We start from the raw sequence: 14250 nt of genomic DNA, 5'->3' as shown, positions 1-14250 counted from the left end.
CTCCATTAACTAGTTTGGTACAATCCTCTGTTTCTTTTTTTTTTTTTTTAAATTTTTTTTTTTCAACATTTATTTATTTTTGGGACAGAGAGAGACAGAGCATGAACGGGGGAGGGGCAGAGAGAGAGGGAGACACAGAATCGGAAACAGGCTCCAGGCTCCGAGCCATCAGCCCAGAGCCCAACGCGGGGCTCGAACTCACGGACCGCGAGATCGTGACCTGGCTGAAGTCGGACGCTTAACCGACTGCGCCACCCAGGCGCCCCACAATCCTCTGTTTCTATTTGTGTGTCTAGCATGTGTTTAACTTACTCTAAAAATAGTCTATGCTTTCTTCTCTTCCAAACAACCTATAGCACTTTAACATCCGTGTGTTACATAGTATTGCCCGATATTTTTTTTGTTGCTATTCACATAAGATGTTAATGTTTATACAATCACTATTTGTCTTTCATTTATTCACACTCACTTCGCTGCTCACACTTCCTTCCTGCTTCTCAGACGTTTACAGGTAGGACTGAAGTTTCTTTAGTTACAGGGGTCTGGTGGTAGTGAACTCTGTTTGTCAGCACACGTCCACAACTGCGGAATTTTCTGGTCCTCGGACTGGGATCGCAGATCAGAGGCGTTCAGTCTTCTAATTCACCACCCACCGGCAGGTCCTGTGCACCCTCTTGGGCTCTCCTCCTGGCAAACGTGAGGCTACAGTGTATTTATAAGGACTCCAAAATGACAGACTGCTCGTGAACGACCCAGGGCCATTCTGTGTCCCGCAAGGAAACCTGGAAAGCGCAGAATGTGTGCAGAAAGTGACTCAGACACAGCACTTAAAACCGTGGGAACTCATGCTTTAATAGACACTGAAATCACAAAGGAAGGCCAAGTGCCTTAACAATCTCAATAAAAATATGAAGTTCTTTTTACATGGTAAATTTCGTAATATAAAAAGTTTAATGCCATCTGGAAACTGTAATTTACAAAAAAAAAAGTCCATCTAGGCCAAGGATGGCTAACACGGCATACAAGGGGGTGGGGGGCGAGTGCCAAGCGGGGGAGGCGTCTGAGGCGGGGAGAGGTGACCGCATGTGTCCTCACATCTTTGAAAGAACCGTGACAAGCAAGGGCCCAGCTCACAAACCACGTGAACAATCCTTTCAGGTGAAACAACAAAATGTGTGATGAAAATGACACAGTTTTCACCCTCTGCCTCCTTACTGAAAGCAACCAGAGTACCGCGCCCTATTTCTTCCACACTGAGCAGTAACTAACCAAGTGGCGGTGGGAGGTGGCAGGGGGGTCGGGGGTGGGGGTGGGGTGGGGGGGGGAGGGTCAGGCGTGTGCTGGGGACTTGCTGCAATGACCACTTACCGAGATTCACTGGGATGCCAGAGCGGGACAAGGACAGTGTGTCCTGCTGAGACCCAGCGAGGATCAGAGTGGACCACGATGTTTTTCAAACAGGATGAAGTGACAACATTTTCGTTTCACTACGCGCTAAGGCGGATCAAAACGTTAAGTTTCAGTAGCTCATTTTGTCCCGGTGTTTCGACTTGGTTATTAACAAGTTCGCCAACCGGTGAGAATTCAGATGGGATCTACCCCTTGCTTTGTGGTCATGCCAAGGAGGGAGACTTTATTGCTTGTGCTCAGTGTATCTGCATCTGATGGAGGAGGACGGGGGCAGGACATTCCAGTTTCCTGAGCTGAAAACGAAACGTATCCAATGCTTTCTGCACACGGTAAGGAAAAGATGGTTTTGTTCATTTTACCCACAGCCGTTGAAGCATTCCAAGCGGGGCAAAGAGCCACGGACTGTGCGGGAGTCCTTTGCTTCTACCCCATGGCTCAGGGTTCCCATGCATGCCAACTTTATCCACGACTCGACACTCACGTTCCCTACACTGTAGAAACAAAACATTCTAATTGTGTTTTCTGTCTCCTGCACCAGGAGTCGGCAAACTTTTTCTTAAAAGGTCAGGCATCCGGTATGGTAGGCTTTGTGGGCCAAGAGGCAAAATCGAGAATATTATGGAGGTACTTCTATAACTATTTAAACATGTGAAATCCATTGCTATCTCATGGCTATAAACAACGAGGCCTCCGACCAGATTCAGCCTGTGGGTCACGATCTGCGAACCCCTGATCTGTACAAAGAAATCTGTGAATTATACAGTCTCACATAACTTTTAAGTGCATACTTTTTTTTTTTTTTTTTCCGTGGAGGAGCCTGAAAAATCTCCTGTGACTTGACATCCATTTCACTCATAAAGAAAACACCAAGACAGTAAACATAAGCAGGTGGCGATTCTACAGTGATTTTTAGATTGGTCCTTATTGTTTCATCATGTTAAGCTTTCCTTCATTGAAGCTTATCTCTAGGACAGGAAAAAAAAAAAAAGGTCACGTACACCATTTGGTTTTTCGACACGAAACCTAAAACAATAGTGTGGTTACGACTAACGCCAGGTCAGGGTCCACGAGACCTCCTAGCCGGCTCGATCACCACGGGAAGCGGTCTGGGTGGTAGGGGGCGTGCACTGGAGGTGGATGGGGGTGCGTGTGCTCACACGGGGAGCACACACCCCAGGCCGGTCCTCCGGGGCCGCTCGGCACTTGGGAAAGGGCGGAGATGGCTAAGAAAGGAACCGCCTGACTATCTACACCGGGATTCAGAAATTTACTCTGAGGTGTTGTGTTTGTTGTGGGGACCTGATTTCACTAAATGCACAGTGCTATGAACTTGCTTTCATTGGCTACTCTGGGACTTCTATTACCGTTTGGTTTTTCCCTCCTGACACCAAGAACCTCGTGATTGCTTCTTCGTGAAGTGTCTGTCTTCCAGTGTCGGGGTCAGGGCGCGAACGGGACACCCTTGCTGTCTGTCGGGGTGAAGGCGGAAAAGGCCCTATGATGGGGCTCAGGGGGGAGTAACGCGCCGAGGAAATAGTCTCCTTCCCTCTCTTCAGGGTTCACCGAGTGACAGGGCAAGCGGTCAGTGTGTGCTGAGAAAGTGAGATCCTACCTGAGGCTAAAGACTCTACTTGGGGGTCTTAATGTTGGCGCCCCTCCCGCCACGCCTCTCACGTCCACTCCAGGTGTCGCGGGCCCAGCGGCCGCCCACCTCAGTGTGACACTCCCCACAGGGAGGGCGGGAGGATTTTAATTTTAGAATTCTGCAAAAGAGGTGTATTCAAATTCTCCAACTAAAGTTGGTCCTAGTGTGATTTTTAGCATTTCATCTCTTTCTTTAGAAGTCAATGCTTACCCCCACCTAGACTGTCTTTTGTCACAGCCTTGCTGACGAGAACCTGGGCGTAAGGTCACGGCTGTAGGAGATGCCTACCCTGTTTGTTCAGGACAACACTTTCAGGAATAGCTATTTCCCTGCTCAGCAACCGTTTGGATGTAAATCCCAGCAAAAGCCAACCCCCCCCCCCCCACCCTGCTTCTTAGGCCGCGGACATTAAAGTGTAATGTGGGGGGGGAGGGGCCGGTTCCCGCTACGCCGAGGGTGCCACTCACAGACATGGGGAGCTGGGGCTGCAGAGCCCGGGAACAGCTCTAGATGGGAGAGGTGGCAGAGGCCTGGAGTTGGGAAAAGAGAATAAAATTAAAGCAGCTGCCGAAGGGAATAGGAGCTGGAAGTTCCATTCTGGTTAAATCTGGTTAGCTGTGTATTTTTTTTTTTTTTTTTTTTTTTTTTTTTGCTTACAAGGAAACTGAGTAATTTCAACCTCCCCCCTCCCCCGCAAACTTGATAATTACTTACTGATGACTATTCAAAATTTGACATTTTAAAAAATTTGAGCTTTTTAAAAATAATAGCTATAAATGCAAAGTACTATCGATAATAAAACCAAGTTGTTTATCCATGTACAAAAAAGGTCAATAATGTTTTCAAAGCACAAAGTTGCATTTTAAATCACAATTGCATAGTTCTAAAATGCCTGGAGAAGAGAGTTACATAAAATTTTTTTAGAAAATTCAAGTTTGGTTGACAGTGGGGCCCCAAGGACGTTTGTGGAGTTCAGGACGGAAGTGCTGTTGGACAGTGAGTTTATTGCATTGCTACTGTGATGTTATGCGATCATTCGACCAGAATTGCTACAGTTTAATTACAAATCATTGGCATTTTAAAAACCATTCTGTTTTTGGCTAATATCACACTTTCATGTAGAATTCAACTTAGATTTTATATATCCCTCCCCCAACCAGCACCTGAAAGCCTTTAAAAAAAGCTCTATTTGTATTTGTGTATAAAAGGTACTGCATATATGCCTCTTAGCAAAATATGTGCTCCCTTTCCTCTCCCCACCCAGAACCATGACCGTTTTGTAAAAAAAAAAAAATCCTGTTGAAGAGTCACATCAGAGATGAGAAGCAGGGAGTTCAAGGTAAACATTGGGTGAAGCATGTAGAAGATTCCACGAGCCTCCGGTACCGACACCACGGGAAGTTCTGGCTTGTGGTGGCTCTGGCCCAGGGTGGCCGCCGGCCGCGTGGATGGGGGCGCGGGGGGTGTGGCGGCGGCCCACGCCCCGAGGGAGCACCCAACGAGACGTGGCTGGTGGGGCCGCCGCGCTCAGAGTGCGGGCGTGGGCCCGTGAGCGTGCGCCTGTCTCCGCGGCTGCTGCAGCCCGAGCCCGCGGCTGTGAGACGCGCTCTAGCATTTGGAGGAGGGGAAGAATCTCCCCGGGGACAGAAACTTGTAGCCGTTGCCAGAGGGAAGTCTGAAAGGGCGGGCGGGAGCCGGTGCGGGCGGGCTGGCGGGCAGGGGCAGCGTGCCCAGTGCCGTGGTCTCCGTGCGCCAGTGGCCGTTGGGAGGCGCTTTTTGTGGCGCTTCTCCAGGCTGCTGCATGGACAGTTCCTTAAGCTCCAGCTTGTCCACTCCCTCCTCCTTCTTGTTGTGCCGAGGAGACAAATTTAGGAGACTGAGGACGTCTCTTTTGGAAGTCATCGTCCCAGGGGCGCCCCGGAATATTTTCACTGGTCCCGCGGAATGCTGGGGTGCGCTCTGCCAGAACATCTTCAGGTTGTGCACGGCCTGCACCTTCTCGTCGATGGCTGCCATCTTCAGTTTGTCTATGTCGGGGGCGTCGGCGGGACTGGAGCGGGCAGAACCGGCCGACGAGTAGGAGAGGGCCGGGGACGGCGCGCTCCCGGCAGGAGACTGATGGCCGGAGCTGGGGGACACGTTCCTCGGCGACTTGGAAATGTGAGCACTGTAAGGAGAGCTGGGGTACTTGAGTTTAAAGAGAGGCTGGTCGGGGAGGGAGGTGTGGGAGTCCGCGCCGGGCGACGGCCGACCCCCGTGCTGGCTCGGGCTGTCTTTGACGGACGCCTCCGAGCTGGTGGGGCTGCTGTACCCTGAGCTCACCTTGGGGAGGGACGAGCTTCTGGCTGGGGGCTTTGGTTTAGCAGCGACCGGTGACGGCTGACCCTTGGGGTGCGAGAGGGGAGGCCTGCTGAACGCGCTGGTCTCTGACGCCCTGAAGACGGCCCCGCCGTTGGGCCCGGGGCCGCCGCCGTCCTCCGGGTGACTGTTCTTGCTGCCCTGGCCGCCGCCCCTCTGCAGCCGCTCCACCGCGATGAGATGACTTTGCGTCTCCTCTAGAATTTTCTGGGCCAGCTCTTGTGGGTCGAGCTTTGGGTTGCTCTCTTCTTGGGATTTCACGGTGCTGTCGGTTTCCGTGCTCGACTGGTCCGATTCTCCCGTGTCTGAACTTGCTAGTTTGCCAACCTTTTGGAAGGGAGAGTTGGGGCTGGGAATCAGAGTCATTTTAACCGGAGAGTTGGGTGTGCTCACGCTGCCCTTGGAGCTTACCGAAACCTTCACGCCCCCCGCCGTCCCCACTCGCGACTGCTTGTGATCCGGCGAGAAGCGCAGCTTCCGGTTTTCCGGGTAGGCCGCCAACGGCTCGGTGCTGATGATGGAGAAGCCCTCGTATTCTTCTTCATCTTTGCCGCCCGCAGGGCGGGTCTGGGGGGACAGCTGGCCCCGAGGCAGGGTGGACCGCTGCGGGTAGGCGTTCTTGGACCGGTCGTAGTCCTGCCGGCCGCGGGGGCCCCCGCCTTCCGACCCCGCCTCGGGCTTGGAGACGAAGCTCATGGAGGAGGCGATGGAGCTCAGGCTGTACACGGAGATGGCGTCTGAGGCGATGCTGTCCGCACCGGTGGGGGAGAAGGGCGGGTGCTGGTAGCTCAGGGGCAGGGCATTGGAGACGGACTGGGCCGAGGCCAGAGACTCCAGGGAGGATGAGCTGTCGAGGCTGAGGCGCTTGGGCAGCTCGGTAGAATCTGAGACAAGACATAAGTGCCCAGAGGGCAGTTAGAATTCTCTGTGGCTTCGATGTTTTTTTCAAGGTCACAAGCATCCCCTTACACGCAGGAGCTAGCTGGGGGCTGTGTATGTGCTGCGTGCACACAATCTGAATTTACCCCGGAATCCTGGGGAACGAGGTCCCGCCGGGAAGGGTAAGTGTCGTGGCTCGTGCTCCGAGCGGGGCCTGTGGGCCATCTGTGCTGCCCCCTGTCCTGAACCCACAGCCACTACCTTCTGGATTCCAGCAGCCTCCTCAGGGTCATTTACACTCTCTCTCTGCGTTGCCTTTCCTCCTCCCCCTTCCCCTAGCCCCTTCTTCCCCCCGCCCCCAACCCCCCTCCACTTGAACCTCTGCCCTCCCTCGTTCCTGTAAACGTCATCGGCAGCATCCATGCTGCCAAACCCACTGTTCACTGCCCAGGTTCACAGTTGGTCGCTCCCTGCCCTCACTGACCACTCCTTCCCGGGACCTCCTCGTCTTTGCAAACTGTGAACCCCAGAGTGATCACAGGACACAGTCCTCTCCCCGCCGGCCTCTCCCCGAACTTCAGACTCCTGTAACCGGCCGCCGGCACAGGTGTCTAACGGCCATTTCAGAACTGAATGTGTCCAAGACGGAACTCAGGCCCGCTCCTCCTGCCACTTCCAAGGTCTCAGCAAAAGGTGGCGTTTGTTCCCCAAAACAAGGTATTGCCTGCGACCCTCCCTTCCTGTGACGTACACCCTTCAGCAGATCCCGTTGATTCTGCCTTCAGACCAGGGCCACCATCCTTGCCAGCATCCAGGCACCACCCTCTGAGAGTGGCAGGCAGGCAGAGTGCCCCCAGGGGACTGAAAGCTGCTTCCAGCATGAATGACCGGGACCCGCCCCTCCCTAAGTCAGCGGCTGCCACCCCGTCTCGTCCCATCCTCTGCGTGTCCTCTTCACCGCGCTAGGCGACACCTTGTCTCTACCACGTGTTGTGATCATGAGTTGGTGTGTTGACCGCCTTTGGACAGTTCCGAACACTTATGCCAAAACTACACGTTCACTTTTCCTTCCCTTCCCAAGATGCAGCCAGGCTGGCACGGGCATCTGCACCCCGGGCGCGCGGGGGGGCGGCATGGAGGGGGCGGCGGGGGAGAGGCGCTTACCGAAGAGCGCGAGCAGAGACTGCAGGGCAAAGTGCACGGTTCGCCGGTTGGCTTGTTTCCCGGTTTTCAGGATTACTTCCTCCTGACCCACTTCACAGAGATCGAACCCTAGGGGAGCAAAGAATGTAAACATCTGCTTCCGTAGGGAAGAGTCCACGTCTGGAAAAGGCTGAGAGCCGCGGGGCCCCTTGGACGGTCTCACGGGAAGCCCCGCGGGCCCCTCAGCAAGCGCCCAGCCTGGGGTGGCCCCGGGTGCCGGTGCGGGGGGGCCCCCCGAGTGCAGAGTGTGCACCTGGAGGCCTGGCTCCCTCCCTCCTGCCCGTCCTGGAGCACCGGCAGCTTTCCCGCCCTCAGCTGTGTTCCCGAGAGCCCCTGGTCCCAATCAGTCGGGCTCATTCCTTCCAAGAACCGTGCACTGAAAAAAGACTTGAAGAGGGACAAAAACCGGCCACTCCATTCGGCCCGGGGTCCAACACTTAAAGCTGGTGCCCGGGAAGGTGGAGGCTTCTTAAGGGCAGGGACGGTGTCTTCACACGTGCTCAGCGTCTGCCACCAAGGGCGTGGAAACGAGCGCGCCTGACGATGGAGCGTCTGCTTTCTGGGCCGAGCCACCCCACTGGGACTGCTCTCTGTTTGCTCTGCTGAAGTCCAGGGGGACCGCTCCCTGACACCAATGGCTCTACTGAGACGTGGAGCGGGCACAGCAAAGGGCAGGAGCCGCCCGAGCAGGAGGCGAGCTACCGAGCTGCCACCAGCGCACGGAGACTTATTAGAGACCTCCCAAAGGCACCTGGCGCACTTCTCCCTGGGAGGCACACGGGAAGAAGGAGCCAAACGCAGACGCCGTGGCCAAAGGCTGTGCGCACAGACAGGATGTAGGGCCCGCGGAGCCCTCAGCACCCAACATCCGCGTCCAGCCTCCCGCAGCGGATCACTGAGCGCCGCCTGCAACTGCGGAAGCGCTTGGTGCCGACGGCCCGGGGGCAGGCACCTGTGATCCCGGGCCCTTCCCTCCTCTATGCTGTGCGTGTCATGGCCGAGTGTTCGCCAAAGCAGAAGGGTGTCTACGTTTTCATTCTAACTCCAGGGTTTTGATACGGGTCTGGCGCTAATTCCTCTGGGAATTCGGTTCACTTGAGGAGCTACCCCGGCCTTCCGGTTGCTCTGAGACATTTTCCCCTCTGGACTCAGAAATAAACAGTCCCTGGAAGCAGCAGGAAGGTCTCCGAGAACTCAGCATTTCAGGGTGAATAACTAATTCATATTAAATGTAAGATTTTGGTTAGAAACCTCTACTTCTAGCAGAACGATGTGACTTGGTTCCTCCGACAGCACTGAAGTAAATAGCCAACAGCCCTGTGATGGGTTGTGATGGCTCCTGCTGGGTGCTGAGGGCTGGAAAGAGGGCACCCGGTGCCTCAGAGCCCTCAAGAGTGAGGGAGTCACTTGTCCAGATGCCCAGCCTGCAGAGACTTTTCCTCCTCCGGTCCCAGTCCAGGCACACTGGGTCGCCCCTTGAATACCAGTGGATTTGGAAAGTGCCAGGAAGTAGGAAATTACCCACAATTCCCAACACCGAGGAGAGCTAACAATCCACTTGGAAATATCCAGTTCACCAGTGAGGAGGGCTGGCTCTCAGACCCACACTGAAGGGAGGAGGTGTGGGCCCTGCATGAGGAAGACAGCTTTTCCTTTATAGAGAAAGGTCTTGGCTCCGTCTTCCCTCACCTGGGTCCTGTGTCACTGCTCCAGGGACAGGCCTGTCCTAGAGGTCAAACGAGATTCCTCCTGAGTGTGGACCTGGCTGCTACTGACTATATTTACTTAGATATTAATTTGTTATGTTTATACCAAGAAGACTGTGCTTTAAGTCCACAGAAAGAGTACAAATCATAAAGGATGTCAGAGCATTGACTTATAGAGATTCAGAGTCCCTATGGGGCTTTGGGGGTTCCCCCATTAAAAGCAAACAGAGCCAGGGGCGCCTGGGTGGCTCAGTTGGTTAAGCGTCCGACTCTTGATTTTGGCTCAGGTCATGATCTCACCCTTCATGAGATCGAGCCCTGCGTCGGGCTCTGTGCTGAGAGCATGGAGCCTGCTTGGGATTCTGTCTCTCCCTCTCTCCCTCAAAATAAATAAACATTAAAAAATAATAATTAAAAAACAAAAAAAGCAAATGGAGCCAGCCCTAAGTTGAGGCGGGCCGGGAAAGGTCACCTGCAAAATGGGCTATAAATGAGGCCTTATGCTGAATATCCAGGTTTCACAAGCAGAAGAAAACTGCCTAAGGACTGGCTGCTCTGCCATGTCGGACGGCCTGGTCCCCGTGACAGTGACTCGAAGCTGTGTCATCCTCCGGAACCCCCACTCCCTCAGGTTCAGACAAAGGCCTTCCCGTGGCCTCATCTGTCCCTGTGCCTCCTGCACCAGCATGGGTGCCTCACACATATGCTCACCGATGGCTCTTCCCTCTGCCTGGGTCTTTCCCCCTGAAGACACCCACCTGCCTCCCTGCCTCCTACCCCTGCAGCCATCGCTAGGACCCTAATGCTTCTGCCTGTGACCTAAGGTGCTCCCCTTAGGCCAAGTGTCTACCATATCTGCCCACGAGGCTGACAACTCTAGGAGCGCACGGTCCTCTGCTCAGTGCTGCGCCCCCAGAGCCTAGCACCTTGCCTCACAGGACCCAGGCGTTCGCAGAGAAGCTGGTGGAGGGAATGGCTCCCGGGCAAATCACACAGGCACTTAAGTGGGACAGGAGAGCAGCCTGCAGCCTCTTGTGGTTTTCGCATCTAGTAAAGGAACAATGATGTCAAGCTGCCTCAGCCATGTTACAGTGTCACAAAAGGAACAGAAAGCATCTGGGTGCACAAGAATCCTGGTGCGTGCAGTTCTAGGTCCCCAGCACCAAATCTAACAAATCTAACGGAGTTTCAACAGTAGGATAGAGACCGACCCTAAAACCCTTATTTTGTGACTTTGTTTTCTTTAGCTTTTAATCACGGCTTGATCCCCAATGGTGCTGAAAGCTAGCGCGTTTATATTAAGATGATGCCTAGAAACAAGAGATGAGACCAAAAGGTAGGTAGGGGAGATGGAACCAGGCTGGAGGGCCGTTTGGAAACTGGGCTAAAGTGCTGGAATCTTTGAACCATCTTTACATAACAAAACAGCTAAGAAAACACAAAGACCCCTAAGAATCTACCAGCCTTCCCCAATAGAAACTGGGAGAAACAGGGTTTTAAAAAACAGGAGTGAAGACGTGGGCAAAGGGTGCCCCGTCCTACCTAGAGCCGCCAGGAACTCATGACAGCCCGGGAGCCGCCACAGCTGGACGCTGATGGACACCTGGATGGGGGCCGAGGCGAAGTCCTGCTCCTTCTCGCCCGCCTGCAGCTGAACCAGCACCTGGTGGAGCTGAGGGACAAGAACAGGTGAGCCCCGCGCCTTCCCAGCGCCTCTGTCCCCTCCAGCCCGCCTGCGATTTGTCCCCTGTATCACTTCTGCGTCACCTGGTGCTGTCATCCCTAATGACCTCACACGTGCCCAGCATTGGAAGTTCCTTGTATGGCACCTCACGCCTACCGTCTTGGCTCCTCTGGGGAGGCTCAGGGGAGGGGGGGGGTCACAGGTCAGGGCAGACGCACCTCTTCCCTCCGCGCACTGGTGCTGGGGTTCGGGGGCTAGAAGAGGGGTGGGTTGTAGGACTGGCCGGCCCCCTCGTTAGTCTTTATTAGAACCCTCTTGATGATCTCGAGTTACATGGTGAAGGTATGTTCTAGAGCCTTAGCGCTCACAGAAGAACCCACACGACCCATTCGAGTGCCCGTGGCGACTCGGGTCAGGGTCACTTAAAGTCACTTCCGCCCCTGCTGTTCTGGTGGAGCTTGAGAGGTCAAATCAAGAACACAAGAAGGGTGGAGCAGGAAAGGGGGAGCCAGAGCAGAGGAAGAGGGCAGTCGCGCGAGGTGGTGGCCAGCGGCCGGGGTCAGCCCAGCCCGGGGCGCGCGTGGGCAGGTGCACGGGGCTCCCACAGCACGTGCGCCTGAGCTCACAGCGGGCCCGGGGGACGCGGGGGTGGCGGGTGCAGGGGCTCACCTGACAACAGTTGCTACTTAAAGTAGTTACTCACCATTCCAACCATATTTTTAACAGCCTTCGGCCAGCAGATTATAAGAAAAAGAAAGAAAAAGAGAGAGAAAGAAGAGAGTTTAGACTCAAGCACAGGTTGTTATGCAACACGAGCTGCTTACTGCTTTAGGAAGCGCCACACCAGGCCCGCGGCTCTGACCGGGAGGGGAGAGGAGCGAGAGTCAGCAGGGACACACAGGAAAACAAACAGCCACACCAGGCCAGACGCGGTCAGGGGTAGCCAGGCCCTGCCCTTCCTTGCCAGGAGAGGAGCAGGGCAGGCAGGACTCGGGTGGGAGGCGGGGGGAGGGGGTGCACAGGCCATGTATAGGCCACTCTAGAAACGTCCGTGGTTCCAGAGTGACTCAAGAAATATCCACCTTCTGCTGGCCATGGGGGGCAGCCCCGGACATGGTGCCTGGGGCCCAGCGGGATAGGAGGCAGAAAGTCCCTGTGATGCCACCCAAAGCAAGAAATCAAGCAGCTGGGTTTTGGGACTCGGCCTTGCCCTGCAGATGTAATTCTAGAGTTCTCTTTCTTGTAGAGCACAGGCTTCCAGCCCTCCTGGGTTCAGGACGTTCTAGAAGTGCCTTCCTGATTCTCTCCAAAAAGGAGATGTAACACGCTTACTGCAGAGCGAGCAGGAACTAAAGAAGGGGCCATGTCATTGAGCTACGGTGTTCCAGATCTGGGCTGGAAACAACCCCAGGTAGGTGGGGGGCTCCAGGCACTCAGATTTTCAGAGGTTAATCCTAGACAGAACAGCTTTATTTCTGCACAGAAACATTAACATCTAATATGAAAGCTGATAAATAATATATATTGTTTTTTCAAATTATTACACTACAAGATGACCAGAGACAACTGTCCTGTGTAATTCATGGTCGCTATACCATCTGGAAGCACTCCCACACACAGCGGTCACCCTGGGGTTCACCATGTCACTTCTTCCCCTTGTTCCAGACCCTCACTGGCAGTAGGAAGGTCAGGAGCTCTGAGGCCAAGTTGGGAAGGGCCTACATGATACTGAGAGACTCTTCCTGATTGCTGAATTAGATCTACGTTCCCTTCAAAGAAAGCACATTTTTAAAAACCTGCTAACCAATATCTTGCATTAGAGTTGACTTTGTGTTCACGGCTGTGGCTACTTTGTTTCAGGCAGGGTTCATACTCTGATCTGGACACCTGTAGTGGACCTGGCAGGCTAGCCCTACACCTGCTGGCTGAGGGAATGTGGCTCTAACACTTGTCAGCAGAAAAAGCTGGCAGCCGGGGATGACAAGGTGCAGGAGGCCACTGAATAGTTCAGGAAATGGCCTGAGACTGCAGGGGACAGGGGCCCCTTAGGCATCCTCTGATGCCTCTCGGAACCCAGTGCCCAGAGAGGACAGCACATGCCTGGGGGGCCGTTTCACCCCCAGCCCTCGCCTTTTCTTTCTAATCCCAAAGGCTGAAAAAAGCAAAAGACAGTGTTACTTGCAGATTCCTATTTAGGGCCAAATCACCCCGTCTTTCCAGCTTGGCACGGCCCTCAGGCCTGGGCTCAGCCGCCCTCGCTAGCTCAACTCACCCGGCTGATGAGCTGCTCGCCAGTCTCCGAGGCAGTGATGAGCTTGCAGAGGGCTTGGAGGGCAGGGTTGGGCAGACCTAAACCAAGAAGAAGGTGCGTGTTACCCAAAAGAGCCTCTGCACTCACAGCCCTCCCCAGGCTAAGAGCCTGAGACGCTCTGCGTCGGTGGCATTTTCAAAAGCGTGGGACAGCCAGGCATGTGGGTCTATGTCTGACTTGAGAAAGGAGAGAAGGGGCTCAGAGAAAGGCCAGTCCTGCCCCTGCTGCAATCCTCCAGGTGTGTGGTCACGTTCCTGGGATCCCAGCCCTGGCTCAGGCAGCATCACCTCCTCTGAGTGATACACAAAAGTCAGCCCTGAGCGCCTGCAGGCTGCTTGATGCTGGGGTTTGGCCACACAGCTCTGTCAGATCCGAAGCTGCCAATGAAATATTAAGGAAGCTACTGTCCGCCCAGCCTTCCTCCGTGTGACTCCAGGAAGAGGCAGAGCCAGGGCCGTGCCCTGCTGGGGCAGAGAATGCTTTGCTATTTCAGATCTCTTCCACGTGAGGAGAGGTCTGTGTCTGCGACCCTGCCACGTTTTGGGACACTCGCTCCTTTCCAGCTGTGAGAGCCAGCATCCCTATGAATGCAGGGACCGTGAGGCTCACCCAGCAGGGACTGGATCGTGCTGCTGCAATGCTGGAGCCGGTCGCCCGGGTCGGAGGTCGGGAAGAAGACCGCTGCGGGCAGGCCGCTGGCAGGGGGGTCCAGCCGGAAGCCCACGGCGGTGAGGAGGGCCTGCCAGCCGGGGATGCCGCCCACTTTGTTCTCCACACTCTGCTGGGACGTGTACATGGCGTTGCGCTGCCCGTTCTGGATGCGCTGCAGGGACTTCTCCACCTGCAAGGGCGAGGGGGAGTGAAGCGCCACTCCGGGCAGGGGCAGGGGCCAGCCCCGGTTTCTCTCCCGGTGGCTCTGGGGACACACAAAGCCTAAGGCGTGAAGCCAGTACGCGGCTGCCTGCTGCCCCCTGGGCGCCCAGGCCTGGGGATCCTGACACTGCGGCAGCGGCCCGGCTTCTCGCAGGGGAGGGCACGAAGGGAAAGAAGGTTC

General features: G+C 55.0%; 1 protein-coding gene across 4 annotated transcripts in view; it reads right to left on the bottom strand.

The window, feature by feature from the left end:
- Positions 1 to 827: 827 nt before the first annotated feature.
- Positions 828 to 14250, bottom strand: part of TTC28 (tetratricopeptide repeat domain 28) — a 632666-nt gene continuing 619243 nt past the window's right edge. For 3 of the 4 annotated variants that reach the window (XM_040463780.1, XM_040463783.1, XM_040463784.1), the window contains 6 exons: positions 13806 to 14037; positions 13158 to 13234; positions 11589 to 11612; positions 10744 to 10873; positions 7457 to 7564; positions 828 to 6297 (listed from right to left, as the gene is read on the bottom strand). In XM_040463780.1, the coding sequence (XP_040319714.1) occupies positions 4664 to 6297; positions 7457 to 7564; positions 10744 to 10873; positions 11589 to 11612; positions 13158 to 13234; positions 13806 to 14037 (2205 nt within the window). In that variant the 3' untranslated portion in view covers positions 828 to 4663. The remainder of the gene's footprint in view (positions 6298 to 7456; positions 7565 to 10743; positions 10874 to 11588; positions 11613 to 13157; positions 13235 to 13805; positions 14038 to 14250) is intronic. The other variant, XM_040463781.1, reaches the window with a different exon arrangement.

Source organism: Herpailurus yagouaroundi, unplaced genomic scaffold (assembly GCF_014898765.1).
Source record: "Herpailurus yagouaroundi ecotype Mexico unplaced genomic scaffold, PumYag 428, whole genome shotgun sequence".
NCBI lineage: Eukaryota > Metazoa > Chordata > Mammalia > Carnivora > Felidae > Herpailurus > Herpailurus yagouaroundi.
This window is presented reverse-complemented; position numbering and strand designations above follow the sequence as displayed.